Source organism: Bombina bombina, chromosome 10 (genome assembly GCF_027579735.1).
Source record: "Bombina bombina isolate aBomBom1 chromosome 10, aBomBom1.pri, whole genome shotgun sequence".
NCBI classification, from domain to species: domain Eukaryota; kingdom Metazoa; phylum Chordata; class Amphibia; order Anura; family Bombinatoridae; genus Bombina; species Bombina bombina.
Window position 1 is genome coordinate 18186727 of NC_069508.1, and position 24069 is coordinate 18210795.

Here is a 24069-nt window from a genome sequence, read left to right on the forward strand (position 1 = left end):
ATCTAGTCTAAGTGTCAGTAAATTATAACTGCACAGGATCCATGCTAAGTGTCAATAAATTATAACCGCACATCTATGTTCAGAGTCAATAAATTGTAACTGTTCATGCTCAAAGCTATGAAATTATTACTGCACATCATTAATAAAGTATTTTAACATATGTGTAAGATCTAATATATCAGTGCAGTGTTTATTTCCATATCAGTTTGCTTTGCAAGGGCTGAACTGTATAAAACCTGACTTATGTTGCACAGTTTGTCTTTTGTTGTATATGATGTGTGGTTTCTATCATGTACAGAATGCAAGCAAGGCAATAAGATATGGTAACAAAACTCATTGTAAAAGATCTGCGTACAATTTTATTTTATAAGCATTTAAAGGAACACTGAACCCAATTTTTTTCTTTTGTGATTCAGATAGAGCATGGAATTTTAAGCAACTTTCTAATTTACTCCTATTGTCAAATTTTTCTCTTGCTATCTTTATTTGAAAAGAATGCATCTAAGCTTTTTTTGGTTCAGAACTCTGGACAGCACTTTTTTATTGGTGGATGAATTTATCCACCAATCAGCAAGGACAACCTAGGTTGTTCACCAAAATTGGTCCGGCATCTAAACTTATATTCTTGCATTTCAAATAAAGATACCAAGAGAATGAAGAAAATTTGATAATAGGAGTAAATTAGAAAGTTGCTTAAAATTCCATGCTCTATCTGAATCACAAAATAAAAAAATTGGGTTCCGTGTCCCTTTAACTTTACATGCTCGGTCTGAACAATGAAAAAAAATGTAAATTTAATATCCTTATAGAACCAAAATACCCAATCACTAATAACTATTCAGCAGGCAGTGAATCTACAGGAATGCCACAAAATCTGCTGTATGCAATGTCACCCCCATATGGCCAACCTTCTACTAAATAAAGATAGAAATAACAGTAAGAACTGATATACAATATAATAAACTAACTGACTTGAGGTCAGTTACTAAATGTTAATTTTCACCATTTGTTATTATTTTTCTAGCTAAAGTGTACATTGTATTCCAGTTGAACAGCTTGTCACATTACTTATCTATAAAATGTCCATAGTCTATATCCCCCTGGCTTCACAAAGAACAACAGTGCTATACATATTGTACGGCCCTCTATTACAATCAAAAAGACAGTGAAAGATGTTTTATAGACATTGATTAGTTTTTCAACTGGATTAGAATCTACCTCTATATCATTATTCCTCTATCAAATACCTTACAGGTATCAGCCTACTAATGTGTGATCCAGTTGAAAATACTGTACTGTTAATTCAGCCCTGTTGTAATCTCTCACCAATATTATCAGCATGTAACAGTTTTCAACCACTAACATTGCAGTTTACATTCTGCAAAGCAGAACAGTAATTTATTTAATAGCTGTTACAATATTTATGCCTGAATCTGTTAATCTGCATTGTAAGGCACACATGTATCTCTAATGTGAAATTAAATAAACTTTTTTTTACATTTGAAAACACTTGATAGTTACAAAATATCCAGATGATCATTATTGTCTTACCTTGAGCAGAACAGCACAGAGCAGCTGATAAAACAACAAGGAATCCCAATAAATACATCTTGGAGGATTTGTACTTTATCTGAGCATTGGTGTCTGAGTTCTGGAGTTTACTTCATACTCTGCTACTGCCAGTGCAAAAATGTGCCAGCTCACTGCCTGTTTATGCTTTTTAATCTGGGATTTAACTTCCTCTCTTTCGTAATCTAGATAAAGAATTCAGGAGCTGAGAGGTTGCTTTTGTGTTTTTTAACTCCCCCATCAGCACATAGATATGCAGAGTAACTAAAGTGAGAGGGGGAAAATGCAGCAACCTCCCACTGACCATGATCAAATCTCTCTTGTTTGGAGAACAGTGTAAATAAAAGGTTACAGAAGTTAAACTTTGCTTTGTGATAATCTTCTAAATCATTCTGTCTTTTGTATTTGTTTGAATTAATTAGTGTTGCAACTCTCTTCATATCTATATGTTCCTAACTAAAGAGTAATGGCTATAAACCAGAGTGTTGTCCCCCCCCCCATGTGTTTACCTAGGACAAATGCATATGTGTGTAGCAAGCAATCAGCAGCTCTTTCCTTGCAGTGCCATAATGCTTTTGAGCCTACCTAGGTATACTTTTTAACAAAGGATACCAAGAGAATGAAGTAAATTTGATAACTGAAGTAAAACTGAAAAGTCTTGAGTGCTCTGAAACATTAAAGTTTAATATTCACTTTAAATGTCCCTGTAAATATTTTGGCACATATTACAAGTAGAGTGTTATTGATGGCGGAGATTATATTTAGCGTGCCTGACATCTCTTTAGTTCATCCTATACTTTCAAACTTTATTTATATCCAGCAAAATACAAGAGAAAAATAAAAGAGAACAACCAAGTTTATCATTTTACGCCTCGCAGGGCTCCTTATCATAGTTCACATAACAAAAAATACATAATGAAGCTCATCGCTTATTGCCTTGTTAACCTTTCATGGTCATATTCAAGCTGATATATATGCAATGCTGGGTTTTAAACATAAATCTTAAAAATCTTTTACACTCATCTTTTACCCTATCACACACCCTGAAAAAAAAAAAAAAAAAAAGGGGGGGGGGGGCTAACTATGCAGTGTAAGTCAGAATATCCAGCAGTGTATAATACAAAGAAAAAAGGAAAAGCAAACAACCAAATTTGTCATTTTATGCCTCACAGGACTCCTTAACATACTTCACAAAAAAAGAATACATAATGATGCTCATTGCTTATTACCTTGTTAACATTTCATAATCATAATCAAGCTAATTTATACAAAATGCTGGATTTTAAACATAAAACTTAGAAGAAATCTTTTAGACTCATGTTTACCCTGTCACAAACCCCAAAAAAAGGAGAAAAAAAAAAAAGGGGGGGGGGGTAATCCCTCTCTCCCTCTCCCCTCCGGGCACCGGAACTACGCCATCCTATCTCTGACTTCACCCCACTGGTAAGGTATCCTCTCTTCACATATCAACGTCTGGAAAGCTAATGAATTTCTTAACGGGGCTATATGTTGTTTTTGTATCTCGATTGGCCATTCTGTAATTATTTTGAGCCATTTATTAAAATATTTTCTGAGGTTATGCTCCAAAGCTAGTTTCTTATCATATAATTCTGCTGTCATTTGTATTTTTATCAGCTTTGTAAACTCCACCATCTTTGGCGCTTTTTTAAGTTTCCATTTTCTTAAAATGAAATTTCGAGCTGCCATAATGGAAGTATTAATTAGTTGTTTATCTCCTGCCCGTCTCTGTTCTTGACATAATAAAAAAACTACCTCTGAATTGAATTCCATCCGTGCTTGTATATATTTATTAAGCCAATAGTTAATTTTTCCCCAGAATTGCCTGATCTTGGGACATAACCAGAAACAATGTAAAAGGTCCGCCCTTTCCGCATTACATTTATAGCAGCCCAGGCTAAAGCCCTCAGCTGCCCATTTATTAATTCTGTCTGGAGTGAAATAATAATTATTCAAAATTTTCCAGTGAGCTTCCCTCCAACTAACTATTGATGTGGACTCTGCAACTACTCCTATACTCTTCTGAATCTCCTCTTCCTGTATATTTGGAAAATATTTTTTGAGTTTATCTCTTATCCCCGTCAGATAGTTGTCACCCAATTTTATAAGTACTGCTTCATACCAATAAGAAACTGCTCTGAAACCCGCCTTGTATAGTTTGAAACCTGCCTCTAGTTCTCTTAACCTCCATTCAGGATTTGTCTCAGATATTAATGTTGTAATGAAGCTTCTAGCTTGTAGAAACGCAAAGAATTTTTTTGAGGGGAGCTGATATTTACCCGCAACTTGGCTAAATAATTGTATATTATTTGTACCTTCTATTAACAATTGCGAAAAATATGTAACTCCCTTGTTCTGCCATTCCTTGAATACTGCGTTGTGCATGCCTGGTGAGAATGCTGGTGTTCCAATTATGGGTAGATATTGTGATATTCTATGATCTATCCCCAGTACTTTACAATACTTTTGCCACGCCAATATTATATTTGAAAATGTCAACAACTGTTTAATATTACCGGGCAATTTTCCATATGTATGGTGCAGAGCAGCTTTCAAATTAAAAGGGGCTATTAACTCCGACTCTATGTCATAATACGTAATATACTGAGATTCTGTTAACCAATCTATTGCATATTTCACCATGGTGGTCCAATTGTAATATCTTAAATTTGGAAGAGACATACCACCATTTTTTTTGGGTATAGATAACCTATCTACCGATATTCTAGGTCTCCCCTTACCCCAAAAAAACTTTGTACATGCCTTGTTGAATCTAAGTAAATCCTGCTTAGAGATAAACAGTGGTAGATTTTGTAATAAATACATTAAGCGCGGAAAAAAAATAGATTTAATTAACATAATTTTAGCTGAAAGAGAGAGGAAAAACAATTTCCATCTCTGTAACTCCATCTCCAAATTTAAAAAAAACTGCGTATAATTCAAAGTATACCACTTATGAGGGTTGTTTCCTAATTTAATTCCCAAATATTCTATCGTAGTCACTTCTCTAAATGGATGATTGGTGCAGCTTGTTTTATTTTTCTTTATCCACAAGATCTCAGATTTCTGAGTGTTGATCTTGTACCCCGTAAATTTACTGAAATGGTTTATTATCTCCAGGCTTTTTGGTATATTAGTCTTTGAATCACTTAAAAACAGAATAATATCATCTGCATAAAGTGATACCACTGTTTTTTGTCTACCAAGACTAATACCCTTTACTTCCTTTCTTATATAGATTGCGAGTGGCTCTAATGATATATTAAAAAGTATTGGGGATAGCGGGCATCCTTGTCTGGTACCCCTTTGGAGTGTTATATATGGAGTGAGTGCCCCGTTTACACAGATTTGTGATCTAGGTGTTTTGTATATTAATTCAATTATATTGACCATATTACCAAAGAACCCGAACTGGGTTAGAGAAGTCATCATGTGCTCCCATATTATCGAATCGAACGCCTTCTCTGCGTCTATAGTTACTAATGCCAAATCTGATTTACATTTACTTTCTGTTCTATTTAATTTGTTATAATAATAATCAATTGTTAATAGCACTCTACGAATGTTTCTGGCAGCATTTCGCCCTGGCATAAATCCCGTCTGGTCTGGGTGGATTATGTCACCGACTACTTTTTTGAGCCTATCTGCAATAATGGACATTAGAATCTTATAATCATTATTGAGTAGAGATATGGGTCTGTACGAGCCCATATCTTCTTTTGGTTTGCCTTTCTTATGAATCAAGGTCACTATAGAATCCGTGAAATATGGTGATTGCTTTTGGTTATGTACGAAATATAAATTGAAAATGTCACACAGAATTCCCGCCACATCTAATTTCAATATCTTATAAAATTCAGCAGATATCCCATCAGGACCTGGTGCTTTCCCTGATTTCATTGCCTCAATGGCTATATTTACTTCCTCTATACTTATTTCTGCATTTAATTGAGTTGCTTTTTCTCTATCTAGTTTTGTTAAAGTGATTCCTTTCCAGAAATTCTCTTTTGCCTGGATGTCTACTTCCCCTTGTGAGTATAGTTTTTGATAATATTTATAAAAAGCGTCCCGAATTTCCGACGCTTTAGTATAAGTGTTATTTTTATGTTTTATCAGAGTACATACATTTTTATTTTTCCTGACCTCCCTCATTTTAGCCAAATGTTTGGCTGATATTCCTTGGAGGCCAGTTCATCCTATACTTTCAATAAATAGCTAAACATCACTCGTATTATAAGTTGTGTAAATTCAGCGTGACTGGAGACTTGAATGAAGTGTTAGGGCCAGAATAAAAGTATAATAAAACATGCAAAACATATTCAAATAAAGTATTAAACTCATTTATATAATATATACTGTATATATTCAGCTTACGCTGTCGGCATTTATCATTGCACCAGCAGTACTTGTGAACTGCTGGTGCAATACCGCCTCCTGCAGATTCACAGCCAATCGGCCATTAGCAGGGGATATCAATCAAACCGATCGTATTCGATCAGGTTGATTTCCTGTGATGTCTGTCCGCTGCCTCAGAGCAGGCAGACAGGTTATGGAGTAGTGGTCTCTAGATAGGAGTGTTATTGATTTAACTTGTAACATAAGCGCAAGAAAAAGAGCGTTATTGTGTTACTTGTAACATGAGCACAAGAATAAGAGTGCTATTGTCTTAACTTGTAACATGAACACAAGAATAAGGCCTCTATTTATCAAGGTCTGTCGGACCTGATCCGACAGCGCGGATCAGGTCCGACAGACCTCACTGAATATGGCAAGCAATACGCTCGCCGTATTCAGCATTGCACCAGCAGCTCACAAGAGCTGCTGGTGCAACGCCGCCCCCTGCAGACTCGCAGCCAATAGGCCGCCAGCAGGGGGTGTCAATCAACCCGATCGTTCTCGATCGGGTTGATTTCAAGTGATGTCTGTCCGCCTGCTCAGAGCAGGCGGACAGTTTATGGAGCAGCGGTCTTTGTGACCGCTGCTTCATTACTGCTGTTTCTGGCGAGCCTGCATATATATATATATTTACTCAGTGATATACAAATATGTGATGATGATGACTGAATACTATAAAAATTGGAAACTAGTAATTACTGAATTGTAAATTAGATCATGATTTTTACATTATAGATTGCCCTTGCAAAAGGCTACATGTGGGACGCACTAAACGTAAACTAAAGGCAAAATGCCAGGGACACACTTGGTACTTGTAGAGCACTAGATTACAAGCTATACTGAGCCCATTAATCAGTAAGAGATGTAAAATAAAATGAGGACCCCTGCAAATGTCTTTAAAACTGAACGCGGGCAATAATGTAAACCACAAAAAAGTAAAGTAAAGATCCAATGTATATTGCTTAAACAGTCCATGGAAAGTTTTAAGTAGTCAAGAAATGTTCCAAATAGTGTGGAATCCTGCGAGTAAAAAAAAAAAAGAGACGATTCTGATGGATGCAATACTGTTGTCAAGTTCTCTCACTGCAAAGAATTGCTGGCTTTTGCATGGTCCAAAGCCAGATAATAATTTGACTTTTTAATGGTTTTATAATTGATTGGAATGACTTTACATTTGAAAACTTCACAAAAAAAGTGTTCACCCCTCTCTTCTGATGGATCATAATAATTGTGAAAAAAAAGTTTGATCTGTGGCATTTTTCCTCACTGCCAATTGCCAACTAGTGCGTTATTCTGATCCTCTGTAAACCAGGTCACTTTAATCTCCATTCGTATTATTGTTTGGTAATAGGATTATTATTATTATTAATATTTTTATTTTTCAATTGTAATGTATAAGCAGAGCAATTAGGTTCCAATTCATAGTAGTGCGGAATGTATATCAATTAAAGAAGCTGCAGGATAGCAGTATAATGAGGGACATTTCTCTGTATACCCAGGACATACAAGTCAGTCCGTTTACATTTACTGATTCTGTCTGTCTCTTAATTTCTCTATGTTAGGGATTATCACCCAAGTTATCAGAATATCTAGTGGTGTCAGTATACAGTTAAAAGTGCACAGAGAATTACAAGTGAGGGGGAAATGTTCTAAAAATGCCCTTTGTATTTTTCTCTGACCATAAGATAATTTAAAACTTAATTTGTATTGTATAATGTTATCCATCTCTACTTTTTGCTGTATTTTCATCTTCATTATTTAGTTCTACACTATTATCTCACTATTAGTTCTTACACTTTTTGTAATATTCACAGTATAATTTATACTTCTGGATATGTATTATCTCATAAAACCTTACATGTGAGATATAAAGGGTCACATCTGTGGAGACATTATGGGCCTTACATGTAAGAGAAAATATGTCATACTCATCTGCAGAGACTTTATAGGCTTTACATATGAGATAAAATGGGTCATACTCATCTGCAGAGACTTTATAGGCTTTCCATATGAGATACAAGGGGCCATACATATCTGCAGATACCTTATGGATCTTACATGTGAGAGATGAGGGGGTTATACACATCTGCATATACTTTATGGACCTTACATGTAAGAGATGAGGGGGGTCATTGTCAGGGTGCCAGGAATCAGACTGAGATGAGAAGAGCAACAATAATCACACCTTTATTAATAATAAAGAAATAATAAGTCCTAAAGTCAACTAACAAGCCAGGAGTCAAAGCCAGAGCTGGTAGTCAGACGAGCCGAGTCAGAAGCCAAAGTGAACAGTCAGACGAGCCAAGTCAGGAGCCAAAGCAAGTAGTCAGACGAGCCGAGTCAGAAACCAGGAGGGACGTCAGATAGCCAGGTAATACACAGGAACTCACAAACAGGTCTGACACAATGTAAGGGCAAAACATACTGAACAGAAGCCCTTTAAATAATAAGTGATGACATCACAATACTGAGACTGCAACCTGTCTCACACGGATGATGTACACCAGTCCGGCCATAAGAGGGAGTGCAGGAAATGAGCAGCATCAGACGCTCTGCACCAGATTCAGTAAGAGGTAAGTAAAATGGCTGCCAGCAGCACATGGCAAACAAAGCAGGGAAAAAACCCTGACAGTACCCTCCCCTCAGCGACCCCTCCCCCGCGGGAGGACAAAAGGCTTATTGGGGAAACAGGCATGGAAGGCACAGAGGAGGGCAGGAGCATGAACATCAGAGGAGGGAACCCATGAATGCTCCTCCAGACTGTAGCCCCTCCAGTGAAACAAATACTGTACGCGGCCCTTGGACATATGAGAGTCAATAATGCTGCTGACCTCATATTCTTCTTCATGGTTGTCAACAGAGATAGGACGAGGCAACACAGTGGTAAACTGATTACAAACCAATGGTTTCAAGAGGGAGACATGAAAAACATTGGAGATGCGCATTGCAGGAGGAAGGTCAAGAGCGTAGGCCACAGGAGTGACCCATTGGAGTATTCGAAAAGGACCAACATAACGGGGAGCAAGTTTATTGGAAGGCAACCGAAGGTTCAAGTTGCGGGAGGACAGCCAAACCCTCTCACCAACCTGGTAGGAAGGTGCAGGCAGATGCCTACGATCAGCCTGGAACTTTTAGCGCTGCATAGAACGATGAAGGCAATCCTGAATCTGCACCCACATGGAATGGAGATGCTCCTCCAATGCCGGAATACCCTGAGACATGAATGAATCGTGCAACAAGGATGGTTGGAACCCATAATTCACCATGAATGGGGATAACTGGGAGAAAGCATTAATAGCACTATTATGAGCGAACTCTGCCCAAGGTAACATTTCAGACCAATTATTTTGGTGATCTGAGACATAGCAACGGAGGAACTGTTCCAGAGCTTGATTAGACTGTTCCGCAGCCCCATTGGATTGAGGGTGATATGCCGAAGTGAATGACAGCTGGATCCCCATTTGAGCACAAAAGGAACGTCAAAATCTGGAGACAAACTGGCTACCCCGGTCTGAGACTATCTCCTTGGGTAACCCATGTAAATGGAAGACCTCTCGGGCAAAAATTGAAGAAAGTTCCTGAGCAGTAGGCAGCTTCTTCAAGGGAATACAATGTGACATTTTAGAAAAACAGTCAACCACCATAAGGATAACAGTATTGCCATTGGAAACAGGGAGCTCGACAATGAAATCCATGGAAAGATGTGTCCAAGGACGCTCACCATTAGCAATAGGTTGAAGAAGACCCACAGGAAGATGTCGAGGAGTCTTATTTTGTGCACAGACTGAGCAGTAGGCAACATACGCAGCAACTGGAATAGGTACAGACTCCTCCTTGGACAGAGGTGAAAATTGTCGAGAAAGGGCATCAGCCCTAACATTCTTACTACCAGGCAGATAGGAGACCACATAATTAAACCAAGACAAAAATAGCGCCCATCTGGCCTGTCCGGGTGACAAATGTTTTGTGGTCAGTAAGAATGAGCACTGGTACACTAGTACCCTCGAGAAGGTGTCTCCATTCCTTGAGTGCCAAAATTATGGCCAGTAATTCCCTGTTGCCAATTTCAGAATTGCACTCCGCCGGAGACAATTTCTTAGAGAATAAACTGCATGGATGCAAGGAACCGTCAGGCGTAGGACGTTGAGACAAGAGGACACCTACTCCAGTCTCAGACGCATCGACCTCAAGAATGAAAGGTAGGATAGGGTTAGGATGAGCCAGAACTGGAGCGGTAGCAAAGGCAGTCTTAAGACTCTCAAAAGCCTCATTGGCAGTAGGTGACCAATGGAGTGGATCATTCTCCTTACGGGTCATGTCAGTGATAGGTTTGACCAAGGAAGAAAAGTTTTTAATAAACTTCCTATAGTAATTGGCAAAGCCCAGAAAACATTGAATAGAGCAAAGACCAACTGGGCGAGGCCACTGCAAGACTGCAGACAACTTGTCAGGATCCATGGAGAACCCTGCAACAGAGATTACATAACCTAGGAAGGTTACTTGAGTCTGATGGAACTCACATTTCTCGAGTAATCTCTGAAGTACCCGTGTAACATCAGAATGATGAGCCTTAAGAGTGGGTGAGTGTATGAGGATATCATCTAAGTACACCACAACACACTGTTGCAACATATCTCATAGGACATCATTAATAAATTCCTGTAAAACAGCTGGAGCATTACATAGGCCAAAGGGCATTACAAGATACTCATAATGCCCACTCCTGGTGTTAAATGCTGGTTTCCATTTGTGGCCCTCCTTAATCCTAACGAGAATGTATGCTCCTCTCAAATCAAGATTAGAAAAGACTGTAGCTCCCTTGAGGCGGTCAAAGAGTTCCGTAATGAGTGGAATAGGGTAAGCATTCTTAATGGTAAGACGATTAAGACTGATGCATGGTCTTAACTCGCCACCCTTTTTCTTCACGAAGAAGAAGCCAGCCCTTGCAGGAGAGCAGGATTTGCGGATGATCACCCATGACAGAGCATCGACAACATACTCCTTTATAGCACAATTCTCCGCAACAGACAGAGGGTAAACCCGGGCCCCAAGGAGGAATGACTCTGGGATGCGGGTCTATGGTACAATCGTAAGACCAGTGAGGAGGCAACGTACTGGCACGCACCTTGTCAAAAACGTCTAGGAACTCTCGGTACTCCTCTGGCAATTGAGATATCGAAGAAGTGCACAAGACTTTGACTGGTTTCCGAAGACAAGTGGAGATACATTGCGGGGACCATGACAAAATTTCGGACCTGCACCAGTCGAGACTGGGATTGTGCTTTTTGAGCCAGGGATAACCCAGAACAACCAGAAAATGCAGATAGTTTATAACCTGGAACTGAAGGGTTTGAAAATGGAGAGCCCCAACAGCCATGGATATTGGAGCAGTTTTGTGAGTAACGTGTGTGCGGCTGAAGGGGCCTGCCATCAATGGCCTCAATAGCAAGCGGAATGGACCGAGGCAATACAGGAATGGAGTGCTTTGATACAAAAGCACTGTCAATGAAATAGCCAGCAGCACCGGAGTCAACTAGAGCCTGGGTGACTATGGAGGAGTCCACCCAGGAAAGGACAACCGTGACCAAAGGTTTCTCCTTTAGCGGTTCCTGGGGACGAGGATAAACTACCCAAGGTCTGCCCCCGACAGGACCTTAGGTGTGAGCATTTCCCGGCCGTGTAGGACAAGACTTTAAAAAGTGGCCCAGTAACAATAGAGGCAGAGCCCCTCCCTCCTCCTAAAGACCCTCTCGTGGAGAGATGTGTGAATCCCATTTGCATTGGCTCAGCAGTACCTGGTGACTCGGGACCAGGAGGCATGGGAGGAGAGGGAGGCATGGGTGGGAACGAACACGTAGGAGACAATGTGACAGGAGGCTTCCACAATCAATCCTTGAAAGAGGGCCTCTCACTTAGTCTGGTGTCAATTAGGATTAAAAAAGACACCCATGCCTCGAGATCCTCTCGTAAATCCCTGGCAGCAACTTCGTCTTTAATCGCATCAGAGAGCCCATGAAAGAAGGCGGCAACAAGGGCTTCATTGTTCTAACTTACCTCTACTGCAAGCGTACAGAACTCAATGGCATATTGGGCAACAGATCTCGTACCTTGCTGAATGTACATGAGTCGTTTAGCAGCAGAGGAGGAGCGAGCTGGAACATAAAAAACCCTTTGAAAGGAGGCCACAAATTCAGGGTAATTTGAAATCACAGGTTTATTAGTCTCCCACAAGGGATTAGCCCAGACAAGAGCTGTGTCAGAGAGTAACGAGATGAGAAATCCCACCTTAACTCTGTCAGAGGGAAACGCCTGAGGTAACATCTCAAAGTAAATGCTAACCTGGTTCAAAAACCCTCTGCACTGAATAGGATCGTCTCCATATCACTGAGGTAGAGGTGCAGAACCGAACATGCTCCTGGTAGGACTAGGTGCAGCAGTAGAAACAGGAGCAGCCATAACTTGTGGGACACTTTGATCCAAATATGCAGTGCGAGTCAGCAGGGTTTGCAGGGCTAGTGCAAATTGATCCAAGTGGTGATCCTGTTCATCCATCCTGGAAATTATGGTAGGTAAAGGTGAATTATTAGCACCATCAGGATTCATGGCCCTTGCGTAATGTCAGGGTGCCAGGAATCGGACTGAGACGAGAAGTGCAAAAATAATCACACTTTTATTAATAACAAAGAAATAATAAAAACTCCACAAGTCAGATAACAAGCCAGGAGTCAAAGCCAGAGCTGGTAGTCAGACGAGCCGAGTCAGGAGCCAAAGCAAATAGTCAGACGAGCCGAGTCAGGAGCCAAAGCGAGTAGTCAGACAAGCCAAGTCAGGAACCAGGAGGGACGTCAGACATCCAGGTAATACACAGGAACTCACAAACAGGTCTGAGACAACGCAAGGGCAAAGCATACTGAACAGAGGCCCTTTAAATAATAAGTTATGACATCCCAATACTTAGACTGCAACCTGTCTCACACGGATGATGTACACGAGCCCGGCCATAAGAGGGAGTGCAGGAAATGAGCAGCATCAGACACTCTGCACCAGATTCAGTAAGAGGTAAGTAAAATAGCTGCCAGCAGCACGTGGCAAACAAAGCAGGGACAAAACCCTGACAGTCATACACACTTGCAGATACTTTATGGACCTTATGGGTGAGAGATAAGGGGTCATACACATCTGCAGAGACCTTATGAACCTTACATGTGCGAGATAATGGGCCATACACATCTGCAGATACATTATGGACGTTACATGTGAGAGATAATGGTCTGCTGAGACATTATGGACCTTACATGTGAGAGATAATGGGTCGTACACATCTGCAGATAAATGATGGACCTTTCATGTGAGAGATAATGGGTCGTTCACATCTGCAGATACATTATGGATCTTACATATGAGAGTAAATGGGTCATACACATCTGCAGACGCATTATGGACCTCACATGTGAGAGATAATGGGTCATAGACATCTGCAGACGCATTATGGACCTCACATGTGAGAGATAATGGGTCATACACATTTGCAGATACATTATGGATCTTACATATGAGAGTAAATGGGTCATACACATCTGCAGATGCATTATGGACCTTTCATGTGAGAGATAATGGGTCATACACATCTGCAGATACATTATGGACCTTACATGTGAGAGATAATGGGTCATACACATATGCATAGACCTTATGGACCTTACATGTGAGAGATAATGGGTCGTTCACATCTGCAGATACAATATGAACCTTGCATGTGAGGAATATTGGGTCATGCACATCTCTGGAGATACAATATGGACCCTACATGTGAGAGATAAGATGTCATACACATCTGCAGATACAATATGAACCTTGCATGTGAGAAATATTGGGTCATGCACATCTGGAGATACATTAAGGACCCTACATGTGAGAGATAAGAGGTCTTACACATCTGCAGATACATTACAGGGTTTATTTACCATGACCTTTAAGCACAAAAAAACTGCTAAACCAGATGCTTCATGGCAAATTTTTCAATTAGCTCAGTAAATGCTGTGAACAAGAATATGCTGACTAATCGCTAAAACAAGAGGGTCAAGGATGTACGCCTATTGCTAAGTGTTTATGGAAAGCGTTATTGTGCAAACAACTTAAGGGCTATTGTGCAAATGATGAAGAGCTCAAACTACCTTTAACGAAGTTACTTGTTTACGGACCTTGATCCTTGGGAAGATCACAAGTTTGTTCTTGTTGTTTATAGAGATGTAAAAGCTCTATTACAAATAACACCAATGAAACAGCCCACAGTTCTGCTACACTTACTTCTTGTGAAACTGCTCCCCTGTTTTTCTTTTCTTTTTTTTTTTTATAGAGACATGAAATGCATGAAATTATAATATAAATTATTTCTGGTAGTGAAATAGAAAATATGCAAAATATTCATGACATATTTTCTCCCTTTTCCTTTATTTTAACTCTGAATATTGTGGGTTTACAAAATCTGCTAACTTAAAGTGCCTCCTGTGGACTTCATAAGTCTATCCCTGCAGTAATTATGTTCCTAAATGGTTTAAGCAGGGGGGTCAGATTCAGAACTGCAAAACAAATCAATCTTTGCTAACAGTAAATGGTCAGAATTGGCTCATTCAAACAAAGCAAGTGGAAAGAGCTGAGCTTTGAAAGCAATTGCAGCAAACAAGCTGTTATTAAATTTGCAAAGCTTTCACGCTCAACCTTTATGTTCATTTATTATAAATATGATCATGTGATCTACTGTGATCACGTGATCTAATATAATTGTGTGATCTACTGTTTAGCAGTAGGCGATCTAGTGTAAACCTTGCATTTTGCTTACACCTGACTTAGGGCCAGATTACATGTGGAGCGGTATTTAACACTCTCACTTTCACACAAGTCCGTTAGAAGTAAGCTTTTGCGGGCGTATTGAAATACTTGTATTACAAGTTGAAAGTAAACCGTTTTCATTCACACTCTAACCCGTTGCGTGCATAAAGCTGAAGGTATAATATTGTGTGTGTGCATTATTATTATTCTATTACGCCATATAGGTCAATGGAGCAAACAAAGTGGAAAAAACACCCTACTCACTTGCAAACCGATCGCATATTGTCAAGTGTGCTAACCAGACATGAAAATATCACATTCCAATGTTCTTCACATAGCAGAATATGTTTTATTTATTCATAAATACACATTTCTACATCTATATATGATGTTTTTTGCTATCTATCTATCTATCTATCTATCTATCTATCTATCTATCTATCTATCTATATATATATATATATATATTTATATATATAAATTTATATATATATATATATATATATATATATATATATATATATATATATATATATATATATATATATATATATATATATATAATTTATAAATACATATAACATAGGGGAATAGAGGCATAGTGACCAGCTGAACAACAGGTAAAAAGACACCCCAGGAGAATAGAGGTATAGTGACCATCTGAACTACAGGTTAGAATCCACCATAGGGGAATAGAGGTATGGTGACCAGCTGAACAACAGGTTAGAAGCAACCATAGGGGAATAGAGGTATGGTGACCAGCTGAACAACAGGTTAGAAGCCACCATAGGGGAATAGAGGCATAGTGACCAGCTGAACAACAGGTTAGAAGCCACCATAGGAGAATAGAGGCAAAGTGACCAGCTAAAGAACAGGTTAGAAGCCATCATAGGGGAATAGAGGCATAGTGACCAACTGAACAACAGGTTAGAAGCCACCATAGGGGAATAGAGGCATAGTGACCAACTGAACAACAGGTTAGAAGCCACCATAGGGGAATAGAGGTATGATGACCAGCTGAACAACAGGTTAGAAGCCACCATAGGGGAATAGAGGCATAGTGACCAACTGAACAGCAGGTTAGAAGCCACCATAGGAGAATAGAGGAATAGTGACCAGCTGAACAACAGGTTAGAAGCCACCATAGGAGAATAGAGGCATAGTGACCAGCTGAACAACAGGTTAGAAGCCACCATAGGGAAATAGAGGCATAGTGACCAGCTGAACAACAGGTTAGAAGCCACCACAGGGGAATAGAGGTATAGTGACCAGCTGAACAACAGGTAAAAAGACACCCCAGGAGAATAGAGGTATAGTGACCATCTGAACTACAGGTTAGAATCCACCATAGGGGAATAGAGGTATGGTGACCAGCTGAACAACAGGTTAGAAGCAACCATAGGGGAATAGAGGTATGGTGACCAGCTGAACAACAGGTTAGAAGCCACCATAGGGGAATAGAGGCATAGTGACCAGCTGAACAACAGGTTAGAAGCCACCATAGGAGAATAGAGGCAAAGTGACCAGCTAAAGAACAGGTTAGAAGCCATCATAGGGGAATAGAGGCATAGTGACCAACTGAACAACAGGTTAGAAGCCACCATAGGGGAATAGAGGCATAGTGACCAACTGAACAACAGGTTAGAAGCCACCATAGGGGAATAGAGGTATGATGACCAGCTGAACAACAGGTTAGAAGCCACCATAGGGGAATAGAGGCATAGTGACCAACTGAACAGCAGGTTAGAAGCCACCATAGGAGAATAGAGGAATAGTGACCAGCTGAACAACAGGTTAGAAGCCACCATAGGAGAATAGAGGCATAGTGACCAGCTGAACAACAGGTTAGAAGCCACCATAGGGAAATAGAGGCATAGTGACCAGCTGAACAACAGGTTAGAAGCCACCACAGGGGAATAGAGGTATAGTGACCAGCTGAACAACAGGTTAGAAGCCACCATAGGGGAATAGAGGTATGGTGACCAGCTGAACAACAGGTTAGAAGCCACCATAGGGGGATAGAGGTATGGTGGCCAGCTGAACAACAGGTTAGAAGCCACCATAGGGGAATAGAGGCATAGTGAACCAGCTGAACAACAGGTTAGAAGCCACCCTTGGGGAATAGAGGTATGGTGACCAGCTGAACAACAGGTTAGAAGCCACCATAGGATAATAAAGGTATAATGACCAGCTGAACAACAGGTTAGAAGCCACCATAGGGGAATAGAGGCATATTTATCAGCTGAACAACAGGTTAGAAGCCACCATAGGGGAATAGAGGTATGATGACCAGATGAACAGGTTAGAAACCACCATAGGGGAATAGAGGTATGATGAGCAGATAAACAGGTTAGAAACCACCATAGGGGAATAGAGGCATAGTGACCAACTGAACAACAGGGTAGAAGCCATCATAGGGGAATAGAGGTATAGTGACCAGCTGAACAACAGGTTAGAAGCTACCATAAGGGAATAGAGGTATGGTGACCAGCTGAACAACAGGTTAGAAGCTACCATACGGGAATAGAGGTATGGTGACCAGCTGAACAACAGGTTAGAAGCCACCATAGGGGAATAGAGGTATGGTGACCAGCTGAACAACAGGTTAGAAGCCACCACAGGGGAATAGAGGTATGGTGACCAGCTGAACAATAGGTTAGAAGCCACCATAGGGGAATAGAGGTATGGTGACCAGCTGAACAACAGGCTAGAAACCATCATAGGGGAATAGAGGTATAGTGACCAGCTGAACAACAGGTTAGAAGCTACCATACGGGAATAGAGGTATGGTGACCAGCTGGACAACAGGTTAGAAGCCACCATAGGGGAATAGAGGTATGGTGACCAGCTGAACAACAGATTAGAAGCCACCATAGGGGAATAGTGGTATGGTGACCAGCTGAACAACAGGTTAGAAGCCACCATAGGGGAATAGAGGTATGGTGACCAGCTGAACAACAGGTTAGAAGCCACCATAGGGGAATAGAGGTATGGTGACCAGCTGAACAATAGGCTAGAAGACTGATTAAATGTTCTTATGTATTTTTCTTTTAAGTTTTTCCTTTTAAGTTTTAAGTTATATTTCCTGCTCAAATGTTTCTTTTTTTTTTTTTTTTTTTTAAAAAACCTTTTGGGAATTAGTTTATCTATACTATTTTCTTTTCTTTTTTATATTCAAACAGCTGGAGAGTTTCCAAATTCATCAAGAAAGTTAATCTGGCATCTCTCAGACTTGCTTTGTATAAATTAGTTTAGATCCCCAGATTCACGTATACTGTAGGATACTAAACCACTGAGATATTCTTCTTGCCTGTTTGCCCTGTTATTTGTCTTGCTAAGGGTCCTTGTGTTTCCTGTGTTAGCTGGCAGTGGGACTGCTAATAACTCCTTAGGGTTAATCTGGCACCATTTAGCTGCAAAATTATTCAGTACCATTTTGTAAATGATTGTGTGATCATTCCTCTCTATATAGTAACAACCTGCATAGTATATTATAGCTACTGTTGTATACTGGCTCACATAGGACCTAGAAGTGGTCAGTATTACTTTAAAGGGACAGTCTACACCAGAAGGTGATCCCTTTATTACCCATTCCCCAGTTTTGCATAACCAACACAGTTATATTAATATACTTTTTACCTCTGTGATTACCTTGTATCTAAGCATATTCTGACAGCCCCCTGATCACATGACATTTTATTTATTATCTATTGACTTGGATTTAGTTTTGTGATGTGCTAAATCTTAAATAACTCCCCGGGTATGAGCACAATGTTATCTGTATGGCCCACATGAACTAGCAGTCTTACAAGGGGAGATTTAAGTACTGAGAACATACTAACAATCAATACAGCTGCGCTGCAAATAGCAGCTATATATGCAGTATCTGGCTGATGTGTAATAAAAATAATTGTAATTAATAAGATACAAAGTAGATAAAATAAATGTTAACAAATATGGTCTGAAAAAGTGCAATATAAACCTACAAATAAAAACATACAACACAAAATCCAGAATTGGTCAAAAGTCCGTAATTGGTCAAAACTTGTTCGCAAAGACCAAAAGTAAGCAAGCAAGACCACCAGGCGGTAAATTAATTATTTAGTAGCTCGAGCTTGAGAAAGGCTGTTAACAGCCAAAATGCGTTGCTCCTATTTTTTTATTCAGTTCGGCCACCGTAGTCCTATACGGCTTACACGGCCATACTTGTGCCTCCGAGAAATTCCACTGAGGAGGCTTTGGAAGGCTAAACACCTGAGCAGTTCCAGTTTGTAAGGACCTGATGGACATAGGAGACCGACTCTTGGCGTCCGGTGTAAGTAAAATTGTGCACCTTTTGCCATTGAACTTTACTCGTCTGTTTAAGGACCTCTTTGTCTCTTTTGTTGTTTACGTCTGCAGCTTAACAACAAACAAACATCTCAACACTGCCACCCAGCCCTGGCCGCAATTCTAATTAATTAATTTAACGCCTGGTGTACTTGCTTGCTTAAATGTGGTCTTTGCAAACAAGTTTTGACCAATTACGGACTTTGTATTGTATTGTATGTTTTTGTTTGTATGTTTATATTTTTTAGACCATGTTTGCTAACATTTATTTTATCTACTTTGTATCTTATTAATTACACATCAGCCAGGCCCAGATACTGCATATATTTAGCTGCTATTTGCAGCACAGCTGTATTGATTGTCAGTACGTTCTCAGTAGTAAAATCTCCCCTTGTAATACTTTATTCACTAAGGAAAGAGGGATTCCTCTGTTATTTGTCTGTTTTATATGTAACTATATTCAGCGCTGTGGCAAAATCCCCCTTTTTTATTGTACCACATGAACTAGCAGTCTCCTGTTGTGAAAAGCAAATACAAAAGCATGTGATTAAGAGGCTGCCTATAGTGGTTTAGAAACAGGCAAACATTTAGAAGTTTAAATGTTATAAAGTATATTAATATAACAATGGTGCTTGTGCAAAGCTGGGGAATGGGTAGTAAAGGCGTTATCTATCTTTTTTAAACAATAACAATTTTAGTGTAGACTGTCCCTTTAAGGCGACTGCTTTTTGATCAGAAGTAAACCTCACATTGAAACAACAACTCAGTTGTGATTTAACTTATTTTGCTACAGAGGAATAGGGGATAATACGAATATGTAGACACTGTTTGGAGTTTCTTTTCATTGACTTTATAGCCTTTTAAACAATGAGGATGAGTTAAATAAATAAATACATTGTTAGACAAGGACAAGAATAGACCACTATATCTCTACATTTCATAGCTAAAGGGGTCAAGAATGTGAGATTGTTCCTGGAAGTTTATGGTAAATTCCATTGTGCAAATGTCCTAATCCTTTTAAGAGGAGTAAACATTTATTTCAGCAAGTTACTTGTTCCCGGGTTGTAATCCCCTGGGGGCTGTGACAGTTTTACTGCAAATGAGTAAAAGCTTCTAAATGTGGTGCCTTGTTCAAATGCAAAACAGTTTATTTGCAAAACAATAAATAATTAGTTGCAAAAACTTAGAATGGAGAAGTGTATTGTCAAACAGGAATGAGAAATAATAAATGTATAAATTTAATGAACAAAGACAAAATAAAAAATAAATAAAATAAAGAGAACAAAATTAAAACACTGTGGGGCGATGAGAGAGATTTGTAAGTAAGCCTTAAAATACATTTTTATTAACTATCACCTAGATTACGAGTTTTGAGCGCTATAGGGAAAGTAAAGAACGCAAAAATAGTAGCATTATTTAACCCCCTATATCGCTGCCATTACAAGTTTTGAAAGACCCGGCTTGCACGTGCGATACAGAGATTTCAAGCTCCATACCGCACACAAAAAAGCGGTATTTTGACGTGCTCGTGCACGCTTTCCCCATAGCCATCAATGGGGAGAGACGGCAAAAAAAAAGTCTAACACCTGCGATCGTGGAAACAAAAGCTCCGTAACGCAGCCCCATTGATGGCTATTGGGAAAAAGAAAATACAGTTTAAACCTAACACCCTAACATACACCCTGAGTCTAAACAACCCTAATCTGCAGCCCCTGACATCGCTGATGCCTGCCTACAGTTATTAATCCCTAATCTGCCACTCCCGATATCGCCGCCACTATACTAAAGTTATTAACCCCTATTCCGCAGCACCCCAACATTTCCGCAACTATATTAAAGTTATTAACCCCTATTCCGCCGCTCCCCAACATCAACACAACTAAATAAAGTTATTAACCCCTAAACCTCTGGCCTCCAACATCACTACCAATAAATAAACCTATTAACCCCTAAACCACCAGCCCCCCACATTGCAACAACCTGAATTAAACTATATTAAACCCTAAACCTAACCCAACACCCCCTACCTTTAACATAATGAAATTAGATCTAAATTAAATTTACAATTATTAACTAAATAATACCTATTCAAACTAAATAATTACTTACCTGTAAAATAAAACTTAAGCTAGCTACAATGTAACTAATAGTTACATTGTAGCTAGCTTAGGTTTTATTTTTATTTCACAGCTAAGTTTGTATTTATTTTAACTAGGTAGGGTAGTTAGTAAATAGTTATTAACTAGGTAGTTAAAATAAATACCTAAGCTGACTTTTTGAAGGTTTTTTTGGGTGGGTTTTATATTTTAGTTTAGGGTCTGGACAGTAAAAGAGCTAAATGCCCTTTTAAGGTCAATGCCCATACAAATGCCTTTTTCAGGGCAATGGGTAGATTTGTTTTTTTTAGAATTAGGTTTTTTATTTGGGGGGGTTGGTTGGGTGGTGGGTTTTACTGTTGGAGGGTCTTTGTGTTTTTTTTACAGGTAAAAGAGCTGATATATTTGGGGCAATGCCCCGCAAAAGGTCCTTTTAAGGGCCATTGGTAGTTTATTGTAGACTAGGTTTTTTATATTTTGGGTGGGCTTTTTATTTTGATAGGGCTATTAGATTAGATGTAATGTATTTTGAATAATTTAGTTTTTTATTTTTAGTAATAAACAAATTTAAAATAGTAACCCCTTTTTTTTTATAACTTAGTATTTTTTTTGTAATTAGATAGTTTGTAATTTTAAAGTAGTGTTAGATTTTTTTAAGGTATATTTTAGTTTTATTTAATTGGTAGTTAGTTTAATTTTAGTTTAATAATTATATTAGTTTAATTGTTAGTTTAAACTTAGGTATTTTTTGTTTGTTTTTTAGTTTAAATTTTAATTTAAGATAGGGAAATTGTAATTTTTAAATATAGTTAGGGGAGTCCTTAGGTTTAGGGGTTACTATTTTAAATTTGTTTATTTCGATGTGGGGGCTTTCAGTTTAGGGGTTAATAGTTTAATTAATATGTTTCGTTGTCGGGGGCTTTCGGTTTAGGGGTTTATAGGTTTATTATAGTGGCGGCGGCGTAGGGCTTAATAAATGTAGTATAGTGGGGGCGATGTGGGCGGACAGCAGATTAGGGGTTAATAATATTTAAATAGTGTTTGCAATGCGGGAGGGCAGCAGTTTAGGAGTTAATAAGTTTATTATAGTGGTGACTATGTCGGGGAGCGGCAGAATAGGGGTTAATAAAAAAATTAGTGGCGGCGATGTCGGGAGCGGCAGATTAGGGGTTAATAGGTAGTTTATGGGTTTATGTTACAGCTTTGTAGCTTAAAACTCATAACTACTGACTTTAGATGGCGTTACGGATCTTGTCATTTTAGGCTGTAACGCTCACTTTTTAGCCTCACCGCAAAACTCATAATACCAGCGCTATGTGAATCCCATGAAAAAACGTCATTTTTTGGAGTGCGGTACTGACGTTGCTTTACAGGCTAAAAGGCTTGCGGTACAGCTATACCAACAATACTTGTAATGGTTGCGGTGCTGTTTTAACGCTGAAAATACCATATTTTTAGTGATAAAAGACGAACGCACAAACTTGTAATCTAAGTGTATTACTTTCAACTTGTATAATCTAGCCCTGTAAATGTAAAATAAATGGATATAGGAAAAAAATTGTATTTAAGAGTATAATTATGAGCGAACCCTGTAGAGCATGTTGCAGGGTAAGGGTATAGAAGACCTCTATATCTTATGGCATGGCCCAGAAGGCTATCAATGAGCTATTAATTAAATCTAAGAATGTCAAAAAATATTTTCATTGGAAGTTTTTCATGACTGCTGTTATTTTAGTGCATGCCATATCCGCTCTATCAATTTAGGGGTTTACAAAAGTTTATCATATGATCCAAATTCACCATTAACATCTATGTGGACAACTGTGGAAAAAAAATTTGATCAACGACAACCTGACGAATGAAGGTTCCTTTAAGTGACGTCATCCAAGATGGGGTCCCTTCAATTCCGATTGGCTGATAGAATTCTATCAGCCAATCGGAATTAAGATAGGAAAAATCCTATTGGCTGATGCAATCAGCCAATGGGATTGAACTTTAATCCTATTGGCTGATTGGAACAGCCAATAGAATGCGAGCTCAATCCTATTGGCTGTTCTAATCAGCCAATAGGATTGAAGTTCAATCCTATTGGCTGATTGCATCAGCCAATAGGATTTTTTCTTCCTTAATTCCGATCGGCTGATAGAATTCTATCAGTCAATCGGAATTGAAGGGATGCCATCTTGGATGACGTCACTTAAAGGAACCTTCATTCGTCGGGTAGTCATCAGCCAGGAAGGATGCTCCGTGTCGGATGTCTTGAAGATGGACCCGCTCCGCGCTGGATGGATGAAGATAGAAGATGCGGTCTGGATGAAGACTTCTGCCCGTCTGGAGGACCTCTTCTTCCCGGCTAGGATGAAGACTTCTGCCCGTCTGGAGGACCACTTCGCCCGGCTTTGTTGAGGACTTTGGCCCGGGTGGGTGAAGACTTCTCAAGGTAGGGTGATCTTCAAGGGGTTAGGGTTAGGTTTTATTAAGGGGGGATTGGGTGGGTTTTAGAGTAGGGTTGGGTGTGTAGGTGGTGGGTTTTAATGTTGGGGGGTATTGTACTTTTTTTACAGGTAAAATAGTTGATTACTTTGGGGCAATGCCCCGCAAAAGGCCCTTTTAAGGGCTATTTGTAATTTAGTATAGGGTAGGGCTTTTTATTATTTTGGGGGGCTTTTTTATTTTATTAGGGGGATTAGATTAGGTGTTATTAGTTTAAAAAACTTGTAATTATTTTATTATTTTCTGTGATTTAGTGGGGTTTTTTTTTCCGTACTTTAGATAATTATATTTAATTGTATTTAATTGTAGTCAATTTAGGGAATCAATTTAATTATAGTGT

At 39.1% G+C, this 24069-nt stretch overlaps 1 protein-coding gene across 2 annotated transcripts in view; it reads right to left on the reverse strand.

Annotated features, from left to right (window-relative positions):
• The window catches only part of CFH (complement factor H), a 379102-nt gene extending 377373 nt beyond the window's left edge, over positions 1-1729 (reverse strand). The window contains exon 1 of one of the 2 annotated variants that reach the window (XM_053693829.1): positions 1552-1729. In XM_053693829.1, the coding sequence (XP_053549804.1) occupies positions 1552-1609 (58 nt within the window). In that variant the 5' untranslated portion in view covers positions 1610-1729. The remainder of the gene's footprint in view (positions 1-1551) is intronic. The other variant, XM_053693830.1, reaches the window with a different exon arrangement.
• Between the last annotated feature and the right edge of the window lie 22340 nt (positions 1730-24069).